General features: G+C 36.4%; 1 protein-coding gene across 4 annotated transcripts in view; it reads right to left on the bottom strand.

Annotated features, from left to right (window-relative positions):
* LOC108719304 (polyamine-modulated factor 1-binding protein 1) overlaps nt 1–23,942 on the bottom strand; it is a 322,584-nt gene that overhangs the window by 190,337 nt on the left and 108,305 nt on the right. For all 4 annotated transcript variants that reach the window (XM_018268087.2, XM_018268088.2, XM_018268086.2 and 1 more), the window contains 5 exons: nt 21,750–21,908; nt 21,540–21,623; nt 21,154–21,300; nt 18,332–18,499; nt 14,765–14,944 (listed from right to left, as the gene is read on the bottom strand). In XM_018268087.2, coding sequence (XP_018123576.1) covers nt 14,765–14,944; nt 18,332–18,499; nt 21,154–21,300; nt 21,540–21,623; nt 21,750–21,908 — 738 coding nt within the window. The remainder of the gene's footprint in view (nt 1–14,764; nt 14,945–18,331; nt 18,500–21,153; nt 21,301–21,539; nt 21,624–21,749; nt 21,909–23,942) is intronic.

The raw sequence follows: 23,942 nt of genomic DNA, 5'->3' as shown, positions 1-23,942 counted from the left end.
AAAAACAGGTCTAAACATCTGATCCTTACTTATTCTAGGCCTTTTACCTTTCCATATTAACTCCTGGAATAACTCTTGTAGCTTTTTAAGTATATCAGTGGGAATTTTTAAGGGAATAGTTCTCATTAAATAAAGTACTTTTGGGAGGAGCATCATTTTAACTATATTTATCCGTGCTATCCAAGAAAATTCAGTTTTGTTATAGAATTGAGCTTAAATTTTTAAGCTATTGTACAATTTACTATAGTTTATCTCCATCATGTGTGCTACTGGAAAGGTCAATTGTATACCTAAATAAGTGATTGAATTTTTGCTCCATTTGTAAGGACATATGTTTCGTATAGTTAAAACAATGCTCTCAGTAACCCCCATATTTAAAATCATACATTTCCCTTCATTTATTTTGTAATAGGAAATTTGAGAAAAGGTATCCAGGACATTTTGTACAGCTTGTAAGGACCTCACAGGATTCGCAATAATTAACAAAACATCGTCTGCAAATAAACTAATTTTATGGGAAAGTGCACCTACTTGAATACCCTCAATATCATTATGCTCTCTTATTGCAGCTGCTAAGGGTTCCATGACTAAAGCAAATATTAATGGTGAAAGAGGGCATCCTTGCCGAGTTCCATTAGTTATTTTAAATTCGTTTGATAAAAAACCAGATGACAAAACTCTAGCTGAGGGACAGGAATAAAGTGCCATAATTGCATTTAGTATAAGGCCATGGAACCCCAGCTTCTGCAGTAAACTATATAAATAACCCCAGTGGACCCGGTCGAATGCTTTTTCAGCATCTAATGAAAGAAGAATCGAAGGCACGGAACGTCTTTCAACTAATTCAATTAGGTTAATGATTCGTCTTGTGGCATCCGGTGCTTGTCTACCTTTAGTAAATCCAACCTGATCACTCTGTACTAACTGAGGAATAATATCAATTAATCTAAAAGCCAATATTTTGGCAAATATTTTAGCATCAGAGTTTAGTAGCGAGATCGGTCTAAAGTTACCTGGCCTATCAGGATCCTTTCCAACTTTGGGGATAGTAACTATAGTTGCATGTAAAAATTCAGGTGGGAAATTTGTTTGCAATGCAGCCTGATTAAACGCTTTAGTTAAAAAAGGAGCTAAAGTTCGAGAGAACATTTTATAGTATTCATTGACTAATCCATCTGGACCCGGAGATTTGTTAGATTTCAATGAACTAATCGCAAATTCTACTTCCTTTTGGAGTATGGGGTTGTTAAGGAGCTCAAGTTGAGCAGAAGTTAACTTGGGTAGCTTACTCTCTGCTAAAAATGCGTCAATTTTCTCCTGCACTGGTTGAATTGTTTCAGTACTATCTTTTAGATTATATAACTCTGAGTAATATGCAGCAAATAAATCCGCAATTACTTTAGGGTTCATCTCTTTTCCATTCTTAGAATTCAATAAGTACGGAATTCTTTGGGTAGCTTGCTTATGTTTAAGTCTTCTTGCCAATAGTGCAGAGGCTTTATCACCTTGGTGGTAGTAATTTAGTTTTAACTTCTCATAAATATAAGTTTGCTTAGTAAATGCTATCTCATTTAATTCCTTTTGCAATAGTCGTATTTGTTCACTGGTCTCTTTGGTGGGAAAGTCTTTATTGTTTTGCTCTAGTGTGTAAAGTTTGTTAAGAATGGCAATTTGTTTAGTAGTGCTTATTCGTTTCATACGTGCTTCCACTTGAAGAACTATCCCCCTCAGAAATGCTTTATGAGCTAACCATAAAGTCATATTAGATATCTCCCCATTGTCATTAAATAGAAAGTATTCATCTAGATGTTTTTGAATATCTTGTACATATTGACTATTCTTAAGCCGGAAGGCATGTAATTTCCAAATACGGGGGTTTTTTAAGTTAAAGGCCTCTGAAATATCTGCCGTTATTGGGGCATGATCAGACCAGGTGATATGTCCAATAGTTGTCTTGTGAACTTGTTGTAATACCCATTTATCTGTGATAATTAGATCAATTCTCGAGTACATCATATGTACAGGAGAAAAATAGGTAAAATCCCTGTCACCTTGGTGTTGAATTCTCCATATGTCATAAAGCTCCTCTCTATGAAAAATTTGTGCGAGTCTTGATTTGGCTTGTTTCTTATTGGATGAGCTGTCCACAGATGGACACACAGTTTTATTAAAATCCCCTAGAATGATTAAGGATCCTTTTTGTTCTTTCTTAGCTAGCTGTATCGCATTCTCAATAAAACTAATTTGACCCTGATTTGGAGCATATATATTCATTATGGTATAAGGAGCATTGTTAATGTGACACACTAGTATAAGATACCTCCCCTCTTTATCACAAATAATCTTTTCATGTTTCAATGAGACAGTGTTTCTAACGGCTAACATGACTCCACATTTTTTTGCCAGCATAGATGCAAAATATATGGTAGAAAATTGTGGGTGAGAGCATTTCGGGGTTTTATTCCTATGGAAATGAGTCTCTTGGAGACAGGCTATATCTGCTTGAGACTTCAGAATCTCGGACCACATCATGGACCGTTTAAAAGGGCTATTTAGCCCCTTGACATTTAACGAAAAGATCTTAAACACCATGATTCTTGTAAAGTAACTCTAGAGACTGCAGTGGTAGATATAAAGCAACCCGAAGTGCAGAATTTCTGCGCCATCTTAAAACCTTAGAGTACCATTCAAAGCAAGTAGTGTGTCTACATATGATATAATAGAACATTCCAAGACTTCTTCTCACAGAACTGGAAATAAAGTGAGCAACTTTGCATTTGAAATACAATGTTATAAGAAACAGTAATAAATTCCAAATATTCAAACTTGACATATTAGGCATCGTGTACCTTAAGAAAAATAAAATTGAGGTAAAAAACCAGAGCCAAACGTTAAACATAATAATAAGAATAAAAAAAAATAAAATAAAACAAGTAACAGAAACAAATAGCTCTACTAAAAGCGAGCTGATATAGGAGTGACTTAGCTGCTTTATCCGAAACGCCGGATTCAGGGGCTTGAGCTAAGATTATACAGAGATCGAGAGTCGTGCTCTCAGGTCAGGAGTAGGGCAAAACACTTCCTGGGTTAATAAGATAGCACCAGAAGGGAAACCAGAGCATTAAGGGGATGAATGGCGATTAGTACGCTGCGGTGTCATCATCCAGTCACTTGTCACTTGTCGTTTGCGCTTTGCAGGGGTAGCACAGGGAGATTCGGTGGAGTCTAACAAGTTCCAAGATTGCAGCAGATTGCACGCTTCCTCAATAGACGCTGCTATGTGCTGGGCTCCGTTTCTGACAATAATGAGCTTAACTGGAAAGCCCCATTTGTACTGGATATTATTATTTCTTAGAGTTTTTGTGATTCCGATAAATTCTCTTCTTTTAGCGAGAGTGGCGGCAGATAAATCAGAAAATACGAGGATATCCTTATATGGGTCAGGAAGGCCAGAATTTGCTTTGGAGAGTTGTATAAGTGCTTCTTTTACATGAAAGAAATGGATCCGCACTATAGTATCCCTTGGTAGGGAGGAGGGAATACCCTTAGGCTTTGGGATCCTATGAATCCTGTCAATAATAATGTCACTATCTCCTAGAGTGGGAAGGCAGGTTTTCAATAATGTTTGAAAGAAAGCACACAGTTGGTCAGGCACAATTTCTTCTGAAATACCTCGCAGTCTAAGGTTATTTCGACGTGACCTGTCCTCCAAATCTGCCATTTTCAATTTTAAGGATACTACTTCCTCTTCCAGAGCATCATTGGCATCTATTAAATCGTTATGGGATCTAGCGTATTCCCCCATTTTATTTTCAATGTGATTTGTTCGCTCACCTATGAGTTGCAGCTCTTTCTGGAACTCAGTCATCATCTGTTTCAATTCCGCCATCATCGTGCCTTTAAACGAGTGCAGCAGGGAAACCATTGTAGCCTCTGTAAGAGGAGTTTCTTTATTATAAGTGCCAGAAGCGCCAAGGATATCCAAAGGAAGAGCACTTTCCTGTGACGATGTTTCTCTGGAACGCATATCCTCATGCGCAGTTATCGGCGCGACGCCATCTTTGTTCTGCCGTTGCCTGTTTTCAATCGCCGAGAAAAACTCAGTAAGTTTTGCTGGGCTTCCCTTCTTCCTTGTTTTCCCCATCAGCGCTGTATCGTACGAGGTTTAGACAGCTCGTGCTGGCTTTTAGAGAGAAGGATCGCCCCTGTGAGCCGGGTTTGTATCCTGAGTGCACGGAGCTCACCAAAGATGCGTGCTACATCTCGCGCGTACAGACCACGCCCCCCGACAGCTGAGATTTTTTAAATGAGCTTACAATAGCTATGAATGCTTTAATAAAAAATAGAAATTGGATTTCATGTTTAATTTGAAAAGGACTTTTATTGTACAGATTTTTGTGTCTGGGTGACAGGTCCACTTTAACATTTGTATGGAACACAGCAACTAGGGTAGTTCTCTGTAGATCTGGGTAATAATACCAATCTCCAATTAATAGCTACACACATAAGCTACATAACCATATGCATGGGGCCACAAGATTTGTCATGAGAGCCCCCAGAGCAGCAGGGTCAGAGAAGGGGTTACATGACCCAGCTCAGCATCACTAGCAGGAGATAGGTTAGCTTACTTTACGAAGGTGGGCTTAGTGAAAGAGGGGAGAAGTGGGAATATAGGTAAGACACAGGGAAGCTTGGCAAGCCACCACTTTGTGTGGACAGCAGAAAGAACGGTCCCCACCCTCCCTCCCCTAGTTTATTTCTGGAGGTGTTAATTTCTGGTTTGCTGTTTTTTTAGTTGTCATGCACGTGGCCTTGGAGGGTTAGTGGGGTACACCAGTTATTAGCTAGCTATTTAGGGATTTGGGGAGAAGGCAGGTACATTTGTGGAGATAAAATGGCTGTATGGTAACGGTCACAGTTTTGGCAGGTCCTTGTTGATCTCCTGGGAGGGGGAATCTGTTCTGGTATACCACATCAGGTCAGGTGGGATGGTTAAACCCCTAAGGTGGGTGACAAAGTGTGAGCAGAGTACTAAAAGGTGCACTAGAAAGCATTAGGGCCTGGAAGATGGTTGGACCATAGAGGCCCCAAATTGGCATCAGGTATTTTCTGAACTAAAGATTTGTTGGATGAAGGATATCGTGGCTCAGTGTGGTAGTGGAAGGGCAGACTGACAAGTCTATATTATGTTGTTTGTGATTACTGCATTATATATGTTTTACAAAAACGGTGTGATGCTTTTTGCATTGTGGCCATTAATAAAGCTGTGGTGATGATATAGTCACTTAGTTCTTATTGGTTAGTCAGGTGAACGAGGGTAGAATGATGCATGGGTCATTTGTCAATATATTTACATGCAGTAGGAGCTGACTTAGCATTGCTTGGTAAGTTTTACAGAGCGAAAACTGTTCCCCCAGAATCAACACTTAAGCAATAGATAGTTTATATCATATTAAGTGGCCTACCCAACTGGAATGTATATTTAAGTAAATATTGCCCTTTTACATCTCTAACCTTGAGCAACTTTTTTGTGATGGTCTCTGTGCTGCCTCAGATCACCTGACCAGAAATACTACAACTCTAACTGTAACAGGAAGAAGTGTGGAAGCAAAAGACAGAAATTTGCCTGTTATTTGGCTCATGTAACCGAACGTATGGTTTGTTTGTGTGCACCATGAATCGTAACCAGCCCTTAGTTCTTAAAATGGCAAATTTCTATTTAGGATTACCCAATAATACTAAAAAGTATATTATTATGAAAATGGTTGATTTACATGAAGCAGGGTTTTACATATGAGCTGTTTTATGCAACTATTTGGGGGTATAGTTTTCTTTAACAATAGTCAACAAAAAAGGCTCAGTAAAACTTTTGCTTACTTTAATAAATTCATAAATTCATAAAAACCATCCTAATTTGATAAAAGGGGAAATATTGAACATTTAACTCACTGCAAACACTTCACAAGAAACAAGTAGTAGGCTTATCCCAAACATAGTGTTTCTACCAGTGGTATAACTACACTGGCAGGAGAATGATAATATTGTTACAATAGGTAAAAATCTCAACCTATCAGACCAATTGGGGGTCTTTCTTATACAATGCAACTCTAACCAGAGGCAAAATAAGCATAAACAGCATTGTGAGAAGATCGACACACCTGTCAAAAGATGGGTAAATGGGAGTATGTTCTGGAGGACTTTGAGGGTTTACTAAGCATTTTGAATCCCTTACTATCACTAAGGAATTCTGGGAGATATATGCAATTTTCCTGTGGGGAGGGGGGTTAGCGCAATCTAGCATAATGTCTTTTGTTATTAAATATTTACATATCTAGGTCGGAAAGTATGTGTCAGAAGAGACACTACAGTGAAGTGAACATGTAATGTTCTAGAAACCTTAAAAGTTACTTCATTTGCATGCATAAATGTACATGTGACACCTTCTGCTGCTTCCTGTAAAAGAAAACCCCCAGTTCAAACATGTTTTATAGTTGGAATTGTTGAGTCTTTAAAACAGGATATGATCCAGGAGAGACTCTCAGAAGACTGTGCAGCTCTACTGAAATATCTGCTTTAAAATGTGACATGATCCTTTTATATTCTTAAACCAGATATCATATGCTCACTATCATTAGAACGTTTGTGTATTTAATCACAAATAGACTTAATTCTTTGCACAAAACAGATAAAATACAGTTGTTTTCTTCAAAGAAATATGGGATCTTTTATGTAGAAGATAGGACATAACAGACACAGCTGGACAAACAGAAATGGCTCAGAATAGGAAACAACTAGTTCAAGGTAAGCTAACAAGCAAGATCCCTATGGAATTGAAAAGTAATAGAACCAGCTATGTTCAGGTTTTAGAAAATATTATGAACGGTTGTATTACTCCAAATCAGCCGGGAATATCTCTAAACCACAGAAACTACCAGAATATCAGAAGCATGAGTTATACAAAAATGGCAGGAACAACGAAAGTAAAGTCTTGCTGTTGGCAGATCAGATAAAGCAATGAAAGGACAGACTAGTTATATAGTTACATTTTACAGACAACTTGCTATACATCAGATATGGGTCGTTAGATATATGTTTCTGTTCCCTTGATTATGGTTAATTTATACACATAATTAATAATGTCAGTACAATAACATGTTAAAAGTGGTGCTATAGTTACAGCAGTTTGTAGGTCAGATAATATTCTGTCCTGTGCCCAAACATACATTTGTGTTTTCTTTAAGTGCTTAACACTAAATAATACATTTTTATTTAAATTCACCTTTGAAAGCAACTGTAAACCAAATTCAGTCAAGTCTTTAGGTATAACACATATGGCATACACTTCTAAGTACGTTAACATATTTAAAAATCAATGCAGCTTATAATATACATAATAAAATATATTAAATAACTGGACTCAATATCAAACTATGTTTCTTAGAATAATTGTTCAATAGATCAATAAAATAGCAGTAACATATAATGAATAAATACACATATTCACATAGCCCAAATAGTAATTTGTCTCCATGATATATTAATGAGTTTTGGGGAAGATGGTGATTTATTAATTTGGAACTATCCTTGTGTCAAATTACCCTTCTGTAGATAATTCACATACTATACTTATATACATTTGTACATTTATACAAACTATAGCTACAATATTCATAGTCAATAAGTTCCCCTCCACATAAACCTAAGTGTATATACTGTATAAATATATACAAGGTACACATAACTATAAAGATTTATCTATACACTCACATATTTAAAATATAAACCAATATCTACAGTATACTAACTTTAGATCCTTAGATCACTATAGCTTTAGGTCTTATGCTTATTCAAGAAGTCAACTAAAACAGTCTTAAAGGCATTAATAGACTCTGCCATCGCATCCTGCAGAGCATTGCATAAGCTCGCTCCAGTCATCAGCCTGCATCATACCAACAACCTGATAAAGGCTTGAAAATATGCAATAAAGGCCATGTAAAGACATTAATATTGTGGTGTGCATCTCTGGACTTTGACATGCAGGGTTCCATGGTCAGTTGTAAAGAAGAAAATATATGCCTAGGCTTGCTGGGTATTCAAATGTGAGTTCACCATTATAACTTGTGTTTCTGGTCTGGCACTTCATTATAATGGACCGTTTTCCAGAATTACTTAATCATGCACTTTAGATAGATATACAATGACAATTTGTTTCTGTGATTCAATATTTTTTTTTTAAGACATAAATAGTGATGGGCGAATTCGCTGCAGGCGAATAAATTAGCGAAACGGGCGCGAAAATTCATTTCACAAATTTTTCGCAGTTTCGTGGGAAATTGCCAAATTTTTCTGCGAAACGCCGCAAATTCGCCCATCACGCCGCCGCAAATTCGCCCTCTCTGAATTTCAACTACTATCTGCTGGCTAGGCTTTGCTTACGCTAGCAAACAGGCAGTGGTTTTAAAATTGAAATATACATTAAATAGGTAAGTACCCAACAACTAAAGAACTTTTCCTGATAAACTGCTAAAAAACACAATATGAAAAATATTTAAAAATAAATAATATTAATAATAAAATAAATAACGGGGGCCAATTTAAAAGTTGAATAGAATAAGTCTAACATAGTAAAAGTTAATTTGAAGATTAACTGACTGTATAATGAGGTTTCTGGTGGTGTTTGTATCTTAAATGGGTAGGTGATTAGCATAATTTAGCTATCATAACTAAACAAAATAACCAAAAAAAAAACACAATAGCTGCAGAAATGTAAACTTCTTACAAACTAGAGAAAAAAAATAGGGCAGGGGCAAATATCTTGTAGTTCTCAAATTAAGCTTCACTAAGAACAAACATGTTGCTGTATAAATCCAACCGTTTATGGACTCCACGGATAATTTACTTTAATTTCAACCTTCAAATAGAATCTGTAATTTTGCTCTCAATCCACATGTAAATGCAATTCTTTAAGAATGAATAATGCTTCTCTGTATGTTCTTATAATGATTGAAGCATTAATAAAGGTAAAGGAAATCCTCTTTAAAAATGTTATTATGAGGAGATTATTTTTCAAAAATGTAATCAAAGATTACAATGAATTAAATATATTTAATCAAATGTTAAAAAAAAATGTGTATAAAGTAATCATTGTGTAGGTTAACAAAAAAGTACTGCACCAAAAAAAACGTAAATGTCTGCGAGTACGTTAGCCACTGTTTGTAAGCTGCCTCTGAAATAGTTGTGTAGTTAAAAGGGAAGTTAAAGGCCCCCACCTAATGTTATAATAAAATCCACACTGTACAGTATGAAGATGAGTGCTGTGGCCATATAAATGCACAAGGCCACAATGCTCTACATTAGGGGAATACCCTTTACATTCTTTTAAAGCTTCAGGCCCCAAGTAGAATAATAGAGCTCTTACCTTTATTTATTATCACTATATTTAATAAACACATGTACACTTTAAAATAAACTTACAATGTTTATAGATAAGAGACAATAAAAACATATGTTCAGTAACTTGTCAATGGAATTTTAAAAATATTCTTAAAGGTACATTACTGGGGACTCTTCTTAATCAACAAAGTCCCTGACTGATAAGGCATTACTTCCTGTTGGCTAACCAGACCTGTTTAATTGTATGAATACTCCCCCGAGGAACTTGCCACCGGAATGTGTAAAATAGGACGCCACAATTAATGTAGTTCTTCCACCTAACAAAACTCCCTTTATAGCACATAGTGGGACAGCAAGGGCTCTTCCAACATACCGTTTGTGGCTTGTAGGTAATCTTTCTCAATTTTCTCTTATCCCTTTCCAATACATTTGTCTAGACTCTTCTGTTTCATAAGGTACAATTGCCCAGGGCAAAATTCTAATTCTAAAAACGAACTAAATTAATATTATAATACCAGTATAATCATTAAAATGTAACTTACATGGTAGGCTTGGCATGTAAAGGGATTACCAGGGACCTCATGGGTAACAAACTATTTTCAAGAAACTAGTATAGACATCAATATAGAGGTTCGTTAGAGAACACTTCCCAGGGCAGCAGTTTTCCAACCTTCTACCACACCATCCATATATATATGTCTTAGGTAGTATAAGGAATAATACAAAACTCTAAATCATAATATAAAGATATGAGTTGCCTCAAAGAGGTCACTCGCCAAGTTGGTTTTCCATATTTTTTCAGTATATTAACGTAATCACTTCTACCTACATATTATTTATCCTTCCCTCCATTTATTCTTTTTATTCTTAAATAGAAATGAGGAATAGTCAAGCTATAGGCATACAAAAAAAATGGTTTGGTGAGCACAAGGGCCCACCAACACCTGTGCCAACCAGAAGTTTTCTTGGTAACCCAGTTCATATGTTTTACATGCGTACTAATATGCAATCACTTTCCCCCAAAATCTGCAATCATCAATGAAATACCTAAAACAAGCCATATTTTTTATATTGCCAATGTTGTATTATCAGGATATTATTGTATGAGTAATCTAAAATGCACGCAACTTCTCATTTCCAATTCAGAGCAGAGCAGCCCCTCTGTCTGATAAAAATACATACTGAGGTTTGGAATGCCATCATTACTTTCTTTTCTGAACATCAGAAAAATCACACATAAATAATCCTTTTTTCCCCCAGTTCAACAATGGCAAATTATTTTATAACATAACACCTGGCTTTCTGAAAGCAATTTAAGAGCAATTACAATAACTATCTCATCAGAAGACATACCAGAGCCCCTACTTATTTGTCTGAAGGTTTGAGGAACTCATCACCCTAGACTGAATCACTATGAAAAATTTTCTCCATAAGAAGGGTCATGCAAAGATCACATGCAATAAAGTTTTTAAGTCTTTTTTTTCCCACTGTTTACCACAAATATGTCACAGCTGTGTTTTTTCTTAAACTTGCTTCATCTGAAAATATGCAATTGTAATATTATATATGTGATTTCAAAACAGCATAAATGAAATAAAAAGAAGATAAGAGTTGATTAAGCAGTTTGATATCTTGCTATTTTTTTGCTATTTATTTATTCAGCTTGTGTATACCCTTAAATGTAGTAATTTCCTTTACAAGTTCACCAAAACAGACTAAAGCAAACAATTAATTTCCCATAATTCTTTGCACAAAATGTAGATGCAAACTCTGCTGTGCCACAGCGAGACCTCATATGTCCACTTCATTTTACAAAACCCAGCTATTCTGGTATTCTATTAAACAATAAATTGTTATACATTTCTGCTGAGACATGCATTCCAATGATGTGCCTTTTTCTCAGCTTTATCTGTAAAGCATAGTATTTCTCTTTTGTTCTTTAGTGATCCACACTGGTCAATAGTAGCACACACTTTGTTGACAATCACCCAAACACTCATATGCCAAGGGGGTCATGATCCCTTACATGTTGATCATTGGCAAGACTATGACAAATTTAACAGATTAAGGAACAAGCTAGACTGGAATCTAAGAAGATTCTGATTGGGAAGTGTTGGTAATTTGCTTACCAGAACTTTATTATTTACAAGACAAAGGAGGTTCCTTAGAATAACTGATTTATTTATTAGACAAAACATTGGAATGCTTGTCACAATGTCACACTTAGTATGGCACGGAGAGCTTCAAATGTCACGCCCATTTGACCAAGTTTACATACATTCTACAGAGCATTCACTATAAGGAAGAAATACACAGAATTGCCATACATGGTCAAGAACGTACTTACATTACATGTAGAATTGCAGTGCACATGTGATTTTTACACCACAGTTAACAGTTCAAGTTGTGTAGTGATATTTTAGGTGGTGTAGTCAAGTCTAATAGCTTGCATAGAAACTGGTAATAAACTCTCATAAAATGCTAGTATTGGTTTAGCTGTTTTACACATGCAGTTTTTTTTTTTTTGTTTTTTTTAAGAACCATTGATTCTCAGCATTAAAAAAATGTGCCGTTCTGGCATTCACACTTTTAAATAGACACAAAGGAGCTTTTACGTGAAAAATGTATACACAATAGAAACTCGGCGGCAGATTTATTAACTTTTGAATTCAAGCTCTTTTGAAATTCAATTGCATGATAAAAATCTCACAATCTCATTCAACTCAGTTGATTTTTTTCTGCTTTTGCTAGCATATTTATGGAAAAACTCAAATTGAACTTGCAACAAAATTGCATCTTTGATTTTATTTTTTATAAATTCGAATGCTAAAAAATAAAAATAGCTTGCCTGTGACAAATACACCTCCCATTGACGTCTACAAAAAGTTAGTATTGCAGAATTTTATTTTTATTTTTTCAATTAAAAGTCTCAATTAGTACTGCATATTGCATTCTTTTGTACTCTTTCATTTGAATTTGGATGTGTTACCAAGTAAGACCCATTGCACAGCTATCCATTTACTTTTTTACATTATTTGCAATTGCAATTGCAAGATGGATTCTAATAGCCTTATAATGTGTTGTTTTTTGGAGCAAGGGGATTCATTATACCTTATAGTCCTTTACAATATAACATGATAATGGAGTATGGGGAACAGTAATCAGGATTCAGGGGATACTGAAGGCATGAAGATCTGGACTATTTATATGTTTGGTAAGTGAAACTAGCTTTAATACCAGGGACTGGCTTTGAAGTGGATTGTGACTATACCGGTATGGGATCAGTCATCTGGAAACCTGTTATCCATAAAGCTCTGAATTACGGAAAGGCTTTCTCTCATAGACTCCATTCTATCCAAATAATCCAATTTGAAAAAGTACTTGTACTTGATCCAAACTAAGATATAATGAATCCTTACTAGAGGCAACATCAGCCTGTTGAGTTTATTTAATGTTTAAATGACTTTCTAGTAGATAAGGGTATGACAAATTAAATTACGGAAAGACCTGTTATCTGGAAAACCCCAGATGCCAAGCATTCTGGATAACAGGTCCCATTACATACAAGTGAAGATGGTTAGAAGTGTGCCTGCATTCCTCTTTACAGCCATACATCACTTCACTATTATTGCTAGCCCTTGATTAACTGTACTGTCTATAAACCAGAGGTTAATTGGTGACTTTCAATAAATGTGAAAAGACTTATAAGGCAATCTAATTATTCTAATAGTCATTGGTCATACAAAGCACATATGGCGTGTGATCTGTCCAACAAGCTAACATGGCAGCTGCTCCTTCTTATTGTACAGTATTGGAGCATAAAATGTGTCAGTTTTTGAATTTCAAACAAATTTGGAATACAATGAAATAACAGACAGAGTAGAAATACTGTACCAGAGCTGATTGCATAAAATGGAAAGTTATGTTGGCTAGTAATATTGGCTCCATGGTGCGTGTGCAGCTTACCTGAAACAGCATGGAGTAAAACCATTATAGTGATCTAATTGGTTTAATCATTATGATCTACAAGACTAAACTGGCTGAAACATGACAAAATGGCTAGCACACCAACTCATCAAATTTCCTGCAAATTAGCCCATATTCAAGATAGTTGGGAAATATGATTATATTTGTACCTACAGTGGTTGACAATTGCTCAGATTATGGCATTATATGATGTCAGCATTTGCATGCTCAGTAGTCATTACAAATGTGGGAAGCCATTAAAAACTATGAATTGACTGTAGCTGCTACACCCTAAAATTTAACAAGTGGGTGGCACATTGCCTGTTGCCTTCCACATGTCCATACAGTTGTTCTGGAGAATAGGGGGCTGATTTGCCTAGACATGATTTTTTTTCGGGTCATGCTTTTTGTTGCCGAAAACCTGAAAAAGAATTTGCGGGGGAAAAAATATGACTTTTCTGGGATTTATTATGCAACAAAGCTTCATCAATTCCAAATCCAAAAATACTCCAGCTAAAACCTGAGAAATCAATGGCAGATGCCCCTTTTAGAACTGGAAGAAGATCTTTCATTGCTTCATGGTTTTTTTTGGCTTTTTTGACACTGGCTTTTGTGCAGCAATATGAAAAAGACAGCTATCATGCGACAATACAAAAAAGTCTTCGTTATCTTGTGACAAGTAGAAAAAGTTGTGGTTTTCATGATTTTTCTGCTGCATTTTGATAAATGAGTGACATTTGTGGAAATTAGTTTATTTGTGATTTCAAAAAGTTATAATACGACTAAAATTCAACCCTTTAAAAATGGGCCTCTGGCAATTAAAAACTAGTTTATGAAATCCACAATAACAAAACATCAAAAATATTATATACAGTGTTTTTTAATGTTGGGCTTCAAGCTAAGGTGGTCAGAATCCGACATAAAGAATAGAGACCATACATACTAAGGATTAATTTGCAGTGACATTTTCTTTTTGTACCCCACCAGACATGTCCTGTTGCTCAGATATATAATACAATTTGAGGTCACATTCTAAGAAAAAAAAAGTGATTTAGTTTATATAAAAGCTGAACAGCACTTTATGCTGCAACATATATGTGGTGTCAAATATACTAAATTCCGACTATTATTAGCCATATGAAGTTTTAGCACATGTAACGGGTTATAATGGGCTTCATTGTTTCTTATTTTCTTATTATTAATTTATTCCCCCATGTCCTCTGTCAGCCTTCAAAGTCAATCTGGCCCTTGTTGTCTTAATGCAGTTCTAAATAAAGGGAAACCTGCATCTTGGAAAATGTTACAGAGCACCTGGGATAAGACCCTCTATAAAACATAAAGGGCAAACAGAATAAAGGGCATGAGCATGTTGAGCTTTCGTCTGTTGTCAATTCATTTTAATTACCTTGTTTGCGGCAGCTTTCTTTGTTTCCTTCAATCTGTCACTTGCTCTATTCAAAGTTGCTTGTTGCTTTTGTATTTGAGCATCCAGTGTTTCCATGCCTCTTGTTTTTTTCTCCAATTCAGATTTCAGAATTCCAACTTCCAAGTTTAGCTCATTAATCTTTACGTCACCAGTACTAAGCTGCAACAGATTGATGGGAGATCCATATTGAGGTTGACTATGTACAAACAGATGTTTATACAAGCAGCATAATTAGTTTGTGGAATTTGGATACTAACAAACCCATATGTTTGACAGAAAATGGGAATTGCTTTAACAGATGGAAGCAATGCCCTGTGTTTATCCCACAAAACACTAACAATATCCCTTTGGAATTTAGAGAAGAGAAAAAAAAAACATGCTGAGAATGTACTGTATAGAAACTACAGCATATAGCTGCATCTTCTGCTTCAAATCAATTCCATATATGGGCCACTTGGCTAACCCTGACAGGTTCTTTTAGAGCTATCCTTTCAGCAATATAACGCAGAGGAGATGAAAATTACGATCTGTACAATCAATGCCCATCAGAATATCTTCTGTTTAGATTGTTACTGTAATGTAATTCCTAAATTAGTTATGACACCCTTTTGGGCAGTGAACCTGGGTTTCTGTGGTCAAAAACATGGGATCCAATATCCAAAAAGCTTAGAAGGGCATTTCCCATAGACTCCATGTTAAACTAATACTTTTCTTTTTCTCTGTAATAATAAAACAGTACCTTGTACTTGATCCAAACTTATAATATAATTTATCCTTATTGGAAGCAAAACCATCCTATTTGGTTTATTTAAAATGTCAATGATTTTTTAGTAGACAATGTATGGTGATTGGAAAACCCCAGGTCCATAGTCTTAAGATGGCTATACAGTATAATATCTGTTCATGTGATCAGATCATCAAATAAGCAGGTCTATGCTATATTTGGCTATCCTTGCATAGGACTAAATTAAGCTGATCCAATCATTTGGCTCTTTGGCTAACAATTATATCACAGAAGCCTGGTGAAGGCCAGAGTGCAGGTCCATGTGGTTATCACCGGATTTCCCAGCATTCTCAATAAAATGATAGAGTTCTATTTGAAAATGTTGCTGCACCATATTGTGCTTTGTTGTGCCTGTGTCACATGGTGTCAAAACAATGGTAGTGTAATCTATTTTTTTTTTTTTTTTAATGCACAGGTAGATTACTGAAAAGAAATTCCATTACAGGTACCGAATCGGCAGTTCTTCCTAGAAAAAGCCATAGAAAAGCCATAACACTAAGAAAGATGGATGGATTTTGTTAAAGTCCTTTGGTGGTCGTTTCCTTTTTACATAATGTTATATTTGTTTGGTAACACATAGTTTACTGTATTCTTCTGTTTTGTGTCTTTTAAGTAATGTCCTTTCTAAGTGTCCTTCATAATTGTGGGAAAAGCTGATTTTGTCATGACCACACGGACTTCAGAGTGGAAGAAAGGACCAAGAAGTAGGCTTGACACTGTAGAAGAGTACAGTATACAAAGGGTTAAAGGGATACTGTCATCAGAAAACATGTTTTTTTCAAAACGCATCAGTTGATAGTGCTACTCTAGCAAAATCCTGCACTGAAATCCATTTCTCAAAAGAGCAAACAGATTTTTTTATATTCAATTTTGAAATCTGACATGGGGCTAGACATTTTGTCAATTTCCCAGCTGCCCCTGGTCGTGTGACTTGCGCCTGCACTTTAGGAGAGAAATGCTTTCTGGCAGGCTGCTGTTTTTCCTTCTCAATGTAACAATGTGTTTCAGTGAGACATGGGTTTTTACTACTGAGTGTTGTTCTTAGATCTACCAGGGGGCTGTTATCTTGTGTTAGGGAGCTGCTATCTGGTTACCTTCCCATTGTTCTTTTGTTTGGCTGCTGGGGGGAAAGGGAGGGGGTGATATCACTCCAACTTGCAGTACAGCAGTAAAGAGTGATTGAAGTTTATCAGAGCACAAGTCACATAACTTGGGGCAGCTGGGAAATTGACAATATGTCTAGCCCCATGTCAGATTTCAAAATTGAATTTAAAAAAATCTGTTTGCTCTTTTGAGAAATGGATTTCAGTGCAGAATTCTGCTGGAGTAGCACTATTAACCCATTCATTTTGGAATTTTTTTTTTTTTCCCATGACAGTATCCCTTTAATGAGAAGCAATCTCTGTATTTAGACAAAGGTCAAGGCTTTCAGTGAACAGGATGGTCACAAATAAGTTACAAGCCCATAAATCAGTCAATAGAAGATAATATAAGGAAATGAAGGCCTAGTATCGGGACATGAACCTGAGTTTTCATCATGTTTTTATTTTGAGTTTGGTGTCAATCTGTGGTCTTAAAGAGATAGTGACACTTGAAATTAAACATTTTTACATCTAGTATAACATTATCTTTGCATGCTCTTTATAATTTTGCCAAAAAAGTATTTACCAATGATTTTACGGTCCCTATCTGATCCCCCATGTTTCTCTATGAGGGGGCTGCCATATTTGTGAAGCAGTAGTCCGTTAGGCATTAGAAACTCTAACTGACAGGCTGAGAAGGGACAGTCAGGTTTAGGAACTTCAAGTAACAATTACTTACAAAAGCAGACATATTAGTAAAAAACAGTCAACATGACCCATAGGTAGTTTTGTGCGTACATAAATACTTTGAAAAGTTGTTTTTTAGTGTCAGTATCACTATTATGTCATTTACCAGTGTACCATTAATTCAGCACCAGAGGCCCGGGCTGTGAGATTTATTATGTTGACACCTTGGGTGTTGCCATTTTAGATCCATGGGGGCACCAGATCTCTATTAACAGGTATTTGAGGCAATTGTCTATAGAATTATTGAACCATGTGAGGAGAATGGACATCAGAGTACTTGACCCAGGAATATTCCTTGGACTCAGAGGTTTTACAAAGGATGAGGTACTAAAGAGGGCATTCTAGAAATTATGGAATACTACCTCATATTCTTGTTGGCCATTCATTATGACAGATGCGGTTGGCTGTTGATCAGAGGAAAATCGGTTGGGTACTACAGACTCATAACAGTGCTGAATTAATACCCCCTTTGCATAATATACAGTCTATGCTTATGTGTTGACTGAAAAGGAGATGCCCCCCCCCCCTTCCTTAGCTCTGCTTCCAGATGTTTTAAAAGTGTCCAGCAATGGCTGGAGCTTGAAAACAGAAAGGTACAAAAATGTTTTCTATATAGACGCCCATTAGCTGACCTCCTGAAGCGGCCACCCTAAGAACCACCCCTTGTATTTATAAAATTGTTTAAAAGAAAAATTAAATGATGTTAAACATTTTCAGGGCAAAGGGAAAACAGAACAAGGTAGAAAGGCTCCAAACATTTTTACTAGCTACATTGTTTTACTTAACACCATATTCTGCATTCTTGCAAGTGCTGTATTTCAGTGGTATGACAATGAATACCCAGCGAAAGAAAGCAAACAATTTTCCACTGAATCCATTATCTCTGGCCTTGCATTTGTTCTTTTGCTCTTAGCTTAGCCTAATTAAACATACCTTGAACTGCATTTCCCCAACAATACACTTCATTTTTTCACATTCTTCATAAAGCTCGCTCCTAATATGTTCCTTAACAATGACTGTTTTCCTTGCTGAATCCTCAGCCGTCTGCAGTGAGGCCAGTTCCAAATGTAAATGCCTGATGGTTTCCCCACAGTCATTCACCTTGAAAGAAGGGAAATATATTAATTATATTTTACTTATTTAAAGCACCACCAAAGCTTGTTCAACCTGGTACTATGAAAGAATAAGATAAAGGCCTTGAAAATATAATGCTTCTGCAGAATTAAGTGCCGTTCTTTGAACAATAAATAGCAGGTTTTCTTGTGTCAGCTGTGAATAGAAGAATCGGTCTGGGGCGAGAAATAATCTGTGAACATGTATGACAGAATTTATCATTTGTGATATATAAAAGTGCATTGGCTAAGTATCATACAAAGTAGAATACTGGCCCTATGGGTTTGGAAATTACACTATATGTATTCATATACACAGGTATGGGACCTGTTATCCAGAATGCTTGGGACCTGGGGTTTTCTGGACAACAGATCTTTCCATAAGTTTTATCTTCATACCTTAAGTCTACTAGAAATTCATTTAAACATTAAATAAACCCAGGCTGGTTTTGCTTCCAATAAGGATTAATTATATCTTAGTTGGGATCTAGTATTATTACATAGAAAAAGGAAATCATTTTCATTTGGATTATTTGGATAAAATGAAGTTTATGGGAGACGGTCCTTCCATAATTTGGAGCTTTCTGGATAATGAGTTTCCGGATAATGGATCCCTTACCTGCATTTGTATATACAGGTATAGTATCTATTATTCAAAATGCTTGGGACCTGTGGTTTTCATCCCTTAAGTCTATTGAAATCATTCAAACTTTAAATAAATAAATAAATAAATAAATAGGATTGTTTTGCCACCAATATGGAATCATGAACATAGTTACCATCAAGTGCAAGAAACTGTTTAATTATTACAGAGCAAAATAAAATAATTTTCTACAGCTGTCATTTTTTCCACTTGCAGAATTGCACTTAGTGGTGGGTTTCTCCCTTTAGTGTTTTGATTGTATAACTTTCACATGCATCAGGAAGATATTAGATTTGCAGGGAAAAGGAAAATAAACAGTACATATCAATCTCATGTATTTCTGTGCCATGCTTTTGCATATGCAGTGCTATCTTGATCCTATTACTATGATAACACAAGGGGCATGGACAGACATCACTGGTGCAACCAGTTGAACAAGGTTCCAAATGGTATACCTCCCTATTTCTTATAGCCTGTGTAGAAATATTCCATGCGTTACTAAGGGGTAGATGAATTCTAACTTTCACCCACTGATAAATTAATTTCTAAAAATCCCCAAGGAATGAATAGAAACTGAGGTTTTTTTTATATGGAGAGTAGGGATGGGCAAATTTTTTCACCTTGTTTCGCCACAGAATTGATGGCCATAGACTTGTATGGCGGCGTGCGACAAAAAAAAAAAAAAAAATTGGCGAAACGAAATGGGTCAAATTCGCCCATCCCTAACAGAGATCGCTAATCTCAGGTTTAGATAAATCAGTCCATGTCAATAGACAACAGATAATAAATTCACCAACTTCAAGTGTTTTCACATACCTTTAAAATGATGGCAATATTATAACTGTTGTAAATGTGCTCATGTATTACAATGGATATTGTTCTTCAATTGATGTTAGATAGGTAATATTATACAGGTATGGGAGAACGCTCGAGACCTATGGTTTTCTGGATAATGGATCTTTCAATAATTTGGATCTTCATATCTTAAGTCTAGGTATGAATCATTTATACATTAAATAAACCCAATAGGCTTGTTTAACGTCCAATAAGAATTATAATAGTTTGAATCAATTACTCCAACTTGTAATGCAGCAGCAAAGAGAGACTGCAGTTTATCAGAGCACATGTCACATGATTGGGGGCACCTGGGAAACTCACATGTCTAGCCCCATGTCCGAATTCAAAATTAAATATAAAAAAAATCTGTTTGCTCTTTTAAAAATTAGATTTCAATGCAGGATTCTGCTGGAGGAGTGCTGTTAACAAATGCAATTTGTAAAAAAAAATAACATGTATGCCTTGAAGTATACTAGAAATTAATACTGAATTCTGCCACATTTATAAGTCAGACTCCATATATTGCATTAGCCCATATTTTGGGATCTCTATCCCCTGCTTCTTTTATACAGAAACAAATGTGATACTTCTTCTCTTGTTCTTGATCTGCTTATGCCCATTAATCCTTTAATGATTAATCTGCAAATACTGAATGCAGCAGATGACATACCTGAAATGCAGAGTCAATGACAGGTTATAATTAGAAGATGCAGCCTACGGCAACCCTTTCAAAAGATTAGGATATATCTCAGAACAGCAGGTGGTAGGTTAAAAGGATATGAATATTCAGGGGAACGATGATCCAAACCAACTCTTCTTAGTTACGCACTGGAAAGTTTTACGGAGTGTGTGATTAAGAACAATATTCACCACTGGCTTCTTATTAAATGTATTGATTGATAGATACGTCACTGGGGTTTCTGTGCTGAACAAATCCATGATCCTGCTTATTGACACAATGCTATAAGATTACGGGAACAATTATAAGGGTTATTTTAAAAATAGATCTATTATTAGGTATTTTTGCAGCGATAAAGCCTCCTGCAGGCATACGGCACAGCAACGGCTGAAAGAAGTGAAACCTATTTAAAGAAACACACATTAACCACTTTGTCTATTCTAAAGCTGTCCTTGTACTACGCTTTTAAAGAATCAGTTATTACCTCTATCTTTGCTTCCTCTCCAGCAGCATTAGCATCTTGCAGCTGTTTTATTAGGGACTGAACAAGCTCTTCTCTTCCTTTGGCATAGCCAACCAGATCATCGTACTTGCCTCGCAGTTCTTGAAACAGAACGTTTTGATGCTGTATCTGTAAATTTCCAAATAGGCAATAAATGTGTATTTGTCTCATTTTCATTCAGTAAGCATCAAGCAGAGTGTAATCTATTTGGATTTTAACAAACCTTATCAAACTGCATCGTAAAAGCAAGCCTGAATAAAAGATCTGTATTCACCCTTTAGAGTGCATAAACTGTGCAGGAGCGAATTGCTCCCGGAATAATGATATTATCCAAATATTGTACACATCCTTAGATAAGAAAGCATTACCTGTTTATCTACTTTACTTAATTTCTGCTCATGATCTATTTCTTGCATTTTCAGTTGGTGGATAATTTCCTCTTTGCCAGAGATCTGCAAGGTCAGAGCCCAGAAAGGTGGAGAACGGTTAAACCTTATTTCAGAATTTGAATTTAAAAAAGGAACAGAAAGCAATAAATCACAATTCTAGGCATGCCACTGACAGCATAAAGTATTTACCTCATTTAAAAATACATCTTGTTCACTCTGAGCTGTTATCATGTGGGTTTCAATTTTTGCCTCTAATCGGCCATTTTTTTCCAGCGTGTCTTGGTAAAGATGTTGAAGTTGTTTCATTTCCTTTCTCTGTTCAATTATTACCTGCTCCAGTTTCAGAATCTTTCAACAAAAATAATAGACTCAGATTTCAGCTGCACCCAAAGCCAGGAACATAAAACACTGCACAGTCAACATGAACAAATTAATACAAAGATTTCATAATTTGGCATGGAATCATTTCATTTTCAGGAAACTATAAAAAGATTAGGAGGTTCTTTTTTTTCTATAATCTTCTCATCCCATTTTATATTAACACCTATTAATATGACAGCTTCTTCCTCTACCAGGAAACCCCAGCATGAGCTCCTACTCAAAGGATGGTACAGTAACTCTAATGTAATTGATAGGAATAATGTTGTCACCTTTCCATCGTTGTATCTTCTTGCCAAGTTTATGAAAGAAGCACCATAACAGGATGCAAAACTCTGGGTAGCAATCAAGGACGAAGATGTCAAGCTATTTCCCTGAATGACCTTCACACAAGCAAATGTTTCAGTCTATTGAACAAATGATGATGCCTACTGTGTGTATAATGAGTTAAAATAGATGGTGCAGTGTACACAAAAACTGCAAAATTATTTCATATATCAAGCAAACGGCATCAGAGCCTTGAGGAACCCCAACAGAAAGATGAAGGGAAGAAGATGCTACTGCATTGTAGAAGACACTGAAGGAATGATTAGTGAAGTAAGAAGAGCATCAGGACAGGGCCTGTTATGAAGGCCAAGCGAATGGAAAGGACCAGAGGAGAAATGGTTGTTGGCTTTAGCTGTTAAAACGTCATTAGATAGTCGGGTTAGGGCAGTTTCAGTGGAGTGTTGTCGCTTAAAACCAGATTGTAGGTGGTCCAGCAGGTTATTGTCAGAGAGGAATGGCGTTAGTCGGATGTAGACTAGCTGCTTAGTAGTTTAGAGATAAAAGATAGCAGATAGATAGGTAGGAGGCTATCAAGATTGGAGGGATCATGAGAGGGTTTTTTTCAGTATGGTGGTGACAAGAGCATGTTTTAGCTGAGTAGGAAAGATTCCTGTTGAGAGATTAATTAGATTAGTTAAGGCTTTGGTTAGACAAGGATTGGTCTTGCCGAGAAGTTTTCAAGGAATGGGATCAAGTGGGCAGTTAGTAAGGTGAGAGGAGGCCAAACATTCTGAGACTTCATAAGCAGTCACAGGGGCGAAGGAGCACAGGAGAGACTGGGGAGTGTGGAGGGAGGGTGGTGAAAGTCTAGGGGGGTTGAGTAGTGTAATGTCACTTCTGATTTTGTTTTTGAAGTGCTCAGCAATATCTTGAGCAGAGATAGATGTGCATGGAGGGGGTGGAGAAGGGGAAAGAAGAGTGTTAAATGTGGAGAAAAGTTGTGCCAGTTTTTTAGAAAGAGAGTTAATGAGTGAAGTAAAGTATGTTTGTTTGGCTTGGGAAAGGCTGGTGTTATAGGAGCGCAGGGCAGATTTGTAGCTCCAGAAGTCTAAGTGGGATTTGCACTAGCAATGCTCAAGTGAGTGTGAGTGTCTTTGGAGAGCTTTTGTATGAGCAGTATGTCAAGGTTGAAGTAATTTGGGTCTAGCATGTTCAGTTTTTGCAGGAGCAAGCTCATTAAGAGCAGTGGTGAGGGTACTATAGTAGACAGAGGTAGCCACATGATGGCTGATATGGTAGAGTGAAGAGAGTCAAAGAAAGCACAGAGAGATGTGACACGTCTAAAGCTTAAGTCATGATAGGTATGTGTTAGAGGAATAGCAGGGGGTGAGGAGGGTGTTAGTGAAAGTTAAAATATGAGCATATTGTGAGCAGAGAGGGTAAATGGTGAGTTAGTAAAATTGGTGGTTGAACAGAGTCTGGTAAATATAAGCTCCAGTGCATTACCATTGGAGTGAGAGGGGGAGTCTGAGCACAGAGAAAAGCCTAGGAAAGATGTTAGCGAAAGAAGTGACAGAAGGGTTATTGATATTGTTAATTGTATATTAAAGTCCCTTAATATGATGGATAGGGTGTTAGATGAAAGAAAGTAAGGAAGCCAGGCAGCAAAGTTGTCCAAAATGTATGTGGTTGGTCCAGGAGGTCGATATTTGACAGCAATGAGAAGTGAAACAGGAG

The sequence above is a fragment of the Xenopus laevis genome, chromosome 6L, assembly GCF_017654675.1.
Source record: "Xenopus laevis strain J_2021 chromosome 6L, Xenopus_laevis_v10.1, whole genome shotgun sequence".
NCBI classification, from domain to species: domain Eukaryota; kingdom Metazoa; phylum Chordata; class Amphibia; order Anura; family Pipidae; genus Xenopus; species Xenopus laevis.
Note: the sequence above shows the minus strand (reverse complement) of the source record. Positions and strands in the feature narration are given on the sequence as shown.